The 6,473-nt window shown below is 43.0% G+C and overlaps 1 protein-coding gene across 1 annotated transcript; it reads left to right on the top strand.

Annotated features, from left to right (window-relative positions):
• Positions 1 to 2,665: 2,665 nt before the first annotated feature.
• Positions 2,666 to 6,175, top strand: LOC127009313 (uncharacterized). The gene is made up of 5 exons (XM_050882267.1): positions 2,666 to 2,822; positions 4,470 to 4,672; positions 5,174 to 5,304; positions 5,437 to 5,525; positions 5,937 to 6,175. The coding sequence occupies exons 1-5, from the start codon at positions 2,815 to 2,817 to the stop codon at positions 5,989 to 5,991; spliced, it is 486 nt and encodes a 161-aa protein (XP_050738224.1). The 5' UTR covers positions 2,666 to 2,814; the 3' UTR covers positions 5,992 to 6,175.
• The last annotated feature ends 298 nt before the right edge of the window (positions 6,176 to 6,473 follow it).

The raw sequence follows: 6,473 nt of genomic DNA, 5'->3' as shown, positions 1-6,473 counted from the left end.
CCCAGATGCGCAATAAAACGAATCACGGCGAAGAAGAAAACAAAATATCGCGTTGGTTAGGTTCACCAGTATAATTACCCAGTCACCTCTCCCTGGCGCCCCTCCTCTGGCCTCCGCTCTCTCTCCCTTACCTAACACAAGGCCTTTTTCCTGTCCATTACTGCACCTATCTCTCTCTCTCTCTCTCTCTCTCTCTCTCTCTCTTGGCTTTCTCCTAGAATAATACTTTCCTTTTGGTGCCAGTCGTTTCCATCTCTTGTATGTTACTACCAATTCATATTTCTTCCCGATCATTTTTTTTTTTCTCAACTTCACCTTCACGTAACCTTTTCCTCCTCCTCCTCCTCCTCCTCCTCTTTGTACCTGGGGGAGTTGGTTCCAAGAATCCAAGTTTTACCGGCCCCGCGCAGTATCACAGCACCACCACCACCAGCAACAACAACACAACATCCATCCATCTACGTATATATACATTTCTACATCCTTTCCATTTATTTAATACGGAGACTGCTGGCTTATTCTTGGTTTTGTTTCCCGACCGCCTCCAACTTGTTCTCTATTACTACTACTACTACTACTACTACTACTACTACTGCTGCTGCTGCTGCTGCTGGTGCTACTACATTCATCACCAGAATTGCCGCATGCAAACTAAAATAGATAGATACTTTTATCGCTAGAATATCTTTTAATTATCGTTTTCTCTGTTGCGCGATACTTAGGACCTTTTCAATTATCGCCACTGGAATTTTTATCGTTATTATTATTATTATTATTATTATTATTATTATTATTATTATTATTATTATTATTATTTCCATCATTGTTATCCTCGACATCAATATTCGTACTACGTCATTATTTTTTTTTATTTATTTATTTATTTTTTTTAGCTCCATTGGTCATGTACATAAATTATTACCATGCCATTCTCGCTTACCTTCAAACTTTTTTTTTTCTTTCCTGAAACTAACTTTTTTTACAGCTCGCAAGGGCATTTGGTCACTTTTTTTTTTTTTTTAGGGGTGTAGCACATCCTACTTGTTTTATTCTTATTATTGTTTCAAGCCCTCTCGCCTCCCGCTTCCCTCTCGTTACCCAGACCTCTTCACCAGCTCCCATTGCTTCGCCTCGGCCTTAGGACTTGGTGGTGTTCTAACTGTTCTTTCTGTTTCCACTATACACCGAACACGTTTTTGTCCTTTATGGGTGACCGCCGAGTTCAATGAGTATTAGTGTTAAGTTGTTCAGAGGAAAAACACATTTTATTAGTCTTGTTACGTTAAGTATATTTTGTAGTATCTTCAGATGGTATTATAGTAGATTATAGTACAATGAATTACATTTGTTTTAAGAGATTTATTACTTTAGAATAAGCATTTTCAATGAGTTATCGTCCAGTGTCTTCTTTATAAAGCCAATTCCTTAGTTTGATAACCTGCAAGTGTAACTACTCAATTAAAGTGGTATTTGAAAGTCGAGTGGTTCGTGTGTTTCGTATCCGCATTGCCTCGTCAGTTTATTACACACACACACACACACACACATACACACAAAGCACCAGAGCACCACGTGATAGGAAATGGTAAGTCGGAATGGTGACACAGTTACCCTTTGTTACGGTTCAGTTGTTTCCTACTATCCTAAAAGTTGAGCGGAAAAGGCGCGGCAGCTACTGCGCAGAAGTGTATAAAAGTCTGCTTCGATGAGGCCTGACCGGTGGCAACTGGTTGTATCTGAGCACCAAATACAACGGGTGGGTCACGTGACAGGATGTGTGTTTGTGTGTGTGTGTGTGTGTGTGTGTGTGTGTAAAAAATGGACGAGGTGATACTGATACGAAATAGACAAACCATTTGACTTTCAATGAGAGAGAGAGAGAGAGAGAGAGAGAGAGAGAGAGAGAGAGAGAGAGAGAGAGAGAGAGAGAGAGAGAATTTTATCACTACAATTTTTCCTACTATTACTACTTTATTAGTCATTACTTATATTATTATTATTATTATTATTATTATTATTATTATTATTATTATTATTATTATTATAATAATAATAATAATAATAATTATAATACCACCACTGCTGCTACTCTTGGTGGTAACGGAAAGTGTCGGTTTTCATGACTATTATAGGTGGGTAGGTAGGAGGTGTATATACCGTACTAGCGTGCTGCCGTTATAATGTGAGGCGCGAAGGCCAGGAATGATACTGCTGGGTACAACGCGGAAGGGAGAGCCCGCTCCTTGAATAAGCTGGGCTGGCGATTAAGCAAAGGTCTTCTTCCGATCTATGGTCACGTGCCACGCTACGCCAGGTGATATTATGTTATCTGCCATGTGGAGGTGTCTGTGTTTCCCTTTCACCTCACATGACAGGTGTCTTTGTTGATTTACCTGGAGCCTCGCCATGCCTCTCACCTGGTGGGTCACTAGCCTCCACCCGACGCCGCCGGTCCTGTCCGACGCAGCATGAATCTTGTTTTTCTGTGCTGAGAGAAAATGACGGCAGCATGGCAACCCTCCACCACTCCAGCAAGACATCGGTGTGGCGCAATGCCTGCTGAACAGTTGCCTACGATGGCGCGGGGTTTAAAAATCTTCCCGCAAAAAATAACACAGGCAATTATGCAAATTGCAAACGCGTGTACGTCGAACGCAAAATATCAATAAGCTGAAAAGTTACTTAATATGAAAAAGGCTTTAGACATTTAAAATTTGATGATCGGTAACTGAAGATGAAGGGTGGGTGTATATATACGAACGCGACCACCTTTACAGTGCTAGTTGTCCGTTTTCTGTGCCTCAACGATCAACCATGAACAGGTGAGTGTGGAGAGTTGAACACGTCGAGCACGCTGCTGTGAGAACCGATCACTGTGACGCTGTAGGTACTTAACTGTACGGGAAGTAGAAAACAGAGTCGCAATGCAGTGAGGAATTATCAGTTTGTCTCGTTATACATAAAAAGCTCGAGGTAAAGTTTCAGTACCGCCACGACTCCTCTGGAAATCCCCAAACCCCCAATATGAAGCGAACCACCACCAGGAAGTCTTTGTCTCGCACCATCGGGAGGTCTTTGTCTCGCAAGTAGCTAATGATTAACATCGAGGGTGGAGGGCATGTTAACCTGCTGCTGACTGCCGGTATCCTCATCAAACACTTTTGACATTGGACTCGTGAGCAAGTGTGGCAGGTTGTTATAAATTACATGTAAAGGGTGAGCTGAGCTGCTTTAGGATGCAAACTGGTGTTGTAAAGGAGTTTAATTGATTTTTCCATCGTAGATTCCTTCCCCCCCCCCCCCACCCACCCACCCACACCCACACCCACACATGCACTCCGATTAATGTGGGAACGTGGTTGAAAAGGATGGGTGTGTCAGGGTACCATTTTAGCTAAATTTTTGCTGGACAATGGATGCAGGTTGGGATCGGAGTCAGTTGTTAACACGAACATGATCATAGCGGATCGGAAGTACAGACGACAGTCGAAGCTATACTGTCCTGCTTCAGGAGCATGCAAGCCACGCGTCACACAGCCATCCAGCCAAAGTTTCATGAAAAGCTGCGTATCCCTGGCGTGACGTGCATAAGTTATTGTTAAAGTGAGGCATAGTGTAGAATCGATAATCATAAACTTTTGAGCAGCGATATAACCATTGTAGCCTGCATTTCATGTATGACTATAAAGATCTGGTGTGATTATGAAGTGAAAATAACTATTGCAAAGAATACGTTATATGTAACCACTCAGGAGTACATAAAACATCTGCCCGATCATTTCGGAGAGTCGTGAAAACCTGAACCGAGCGCGGCAGCATAATTTAGGACGAAAGTGAGAGGCGGTCCCCTCCCGAAGGTTACATAGAAACCCTAACGCTTAGCAGCACAGGAGGGAGGGACTGTGGGAAGTAATGTCTTTTCCCCAAGGACTTTTTTTCCCCATTGATACCCTCCGCCGGGTACTTGGCACTTGCACAGCTTTACGACACCAACCCCCCTGATGAATTGTTTCCAGGTCGTGAGTGGTTCGACAGCATTACTCTTGTAATTCAACCGAGTCAGTCAGTCTCTCTCTCTCTCTCCGGCAGCATCATGGTCTCCCTTTCCCTTCACTCGCTGAGCAACACAACCGCAAGTATTCCGTTGCCTCACATGTCAGTACATTGCTTCACTCCGAAAATCTTTGTGCAAAGAACGATTGGTATTAGTTAACGGAACTATGCAGTGCACATCAATGCGTGTCCAGCTGGTCATCGTAGTAGTACTTTTTTTTTTCCATCCAGGCTTTTCTCGGTGACGTTGCTGCCGTTGAGCTGTCAAACTGAGTCCTTTGTTGCTTGGTACCCATTCATGTCATTGTGACTCTGCGTTCCATGACAAAACCGGCATTGGACACCTCAGGGGTAACGTCTGTTTTGAAAACCGACTCTTGAGTAGCTCTCACGTATTTCTCTCTTGACCTTTACAGAATCCTTCTCGTGTGTGGGGTGACGGCCCTCCTGGTGGGAGGGTGCTCAGCCCGCTCGTCAGGTGCCCCGACCTCTGTGTGCAATGACCCCTTGATGGAGCCCACCTACCACATCGATAATTTCGCTGCGACAGGCGTCAACAACACCAACGAGTACACCCTTACTTCAGAGCCAGTGGTGGGCAGTCCCGGCCTTTTCAAAGGTGGGTCACTTTTGTGGGTAGTGGCCTAAAAATAACATCATGTTAATACTGACACTATTATAATATGAATACTGCAAAGAGGTGCATGCAAATAAAATACTTTACATTGGTTAATTGTGCCTCATGAGAAAATTTCTTCGGTCAGTGATGTGCATTTAGGACGGCTGATTATAATGATTTACAAGCTACAGTAAAACTGCATATGTGTTCCAATGAAATCTAGTTATAATAAAATAATTTTCAGTCGCTTATTCTCATAACTAACAAGGATGTAATTTATCAAAGACCAACTTTCAGCTTAGCTTTATGAACCTTTTATACGCAGCGATTTCTCTTTTACTCCTCAGTTAGTGAAAACTGACGTTAGTGGTGGCTTATGATCAGGTTATTTAGCCTACAGCTATAATATATAACAAACAGCTTTGGTTATTGCCGTAGCTGTAGATGTGGCTGTTGCCGTAACTGTTACCACCGTTACCACACACTGCCTCCCTTCCACAGTGACCCTGAGCGGCCCCGTCTTCAAGGGTTACACGGTGAGGGCAACGACTACCAATGCAAAGAACTTAGGAGAGTTCATCGCGGACGCTAATGCTTCTGAATTCCAAGTCATGCACTGTGCCAGCGAGAAAGTAAGTGCTGCTGTGATTATCATTATTCTATATTTATAATAGTAGTAGTAATGATTCTCTCTCTCTCTCTCTCTCTCTCTCTCTCTCTCTCTCTCTCTCTCTCTCTCTCTCACCATTACCTTGTTTCGTCAGGACGTCGCCGTCACCCACGCCAGCGCCACGGACAAGTCCTCCGTCACCCTGTTCTGGTTGGACAGGAACAACGGCAACTACGTCCTCCAGTGAGTACAAAGAGCGGACCGTCTCTTAATACTTATGAATGACTGACCTTTTGGCAATAGCTCCATATCCTCTATTTTCGCCTCCTTGCCTTCCTTCATTCCTCTTCACCTAATCCTCATACTCTCGATTTTCCTCCTCCTTTATTCCTTCTTTATTCTCTATTTTTGTTACTCATTCTCCTGTTTCCCTTTGTCTTATTTTCCTCCTCCTCACTCATCATCCCCATCCTCATTAATCTGCATCGTATTATCATTATTATCATCATCATCCTATCAGCAGTTAACTTCACAGACTATAGGACACCATACTTTTGACGGTGAGTTGGTGCTATTTCAGTGTTATTTTTCTACTCTCACTTTTTCCGTCAACTCGTCGTGCACATATACCCTGACCCTCCATTGCCCCTACAGAGCCACGGTCGTGCCTGACATCAACACCTACGTGACCCTTATCTACGAGCAGTAAGCGGAGGCGGTCGAGAGGGTGGCGTCTCTCGAACTCTATACCCGAGACACTTGAGAGGAGCCACACGCTTTGCAAACTTTTATTGTCCACGCGTACAGGTTTTATGTAAAGGCATTCATCGCTGTAATTGTGGCAGGATAATTTATATGCCAGTAGGTGTTTTTAATAAATTTTAGCACCGAAATATTATTATTTTATTTACATGTTCAAAGTAGATGCAAATGGTCCATCAATTATTAAATCCTTTATACTCTAAATGCTTTATAGGAGTGCAGATCATATAATTCATGGATATGCTTACTGATGCACAGCCAAAGTAACTGTGGCCCATCAATATCATAGAAGGGGATGAAGTAACCCTGGAAATCGTGTAAGTAAAGTCAACCATGGAGGTAAGGTAAACCGTGGAAAACTTTGATCATGAAGTTTGACAACCTTAATATACATCATATATCTTCTGTCTGTAATAGCTACCCAACCAA

Source organism: Eriocheir sinensis, chromosome 4 (assembly GCF_024679095.1).
Source record: "Eriocheir sinensis breed Jianghai 21 chromosome 4, ASM2467909v1, whole genome shotgun sequence".
NCBI classification, from domain to species: domain Eukaryota; kingdom Metazoa; phylum Arthropoda; class Malacostraca; order Decapoda; family Varunidae; genus Eriocheir; species Eriocheir sinensis.
This window is presented reverse-complemented; position numbering and strand designations above follow the sequence as displayed.

Excerpts from the sequence above, each read along its gene's own strand:
- LOC127009313 (XM_050882267.1), top strand. Across the intron at positions 5,305-5,436 it reads TGCACTGTGCCAGCGAGAAA|GACGTCGCCGTCACCCACGC; the intron begins GTAAGTGCTGCT and ends TTGTTTCGTCAG. Across the intron at positions 5,526-5,936 it reads AACGGCAACTACGTCCTCCA|AGCCACGGTCGTGCCTGACA; the intron begins GTGAGTACAAAG and ends TTGCCCCTACAG.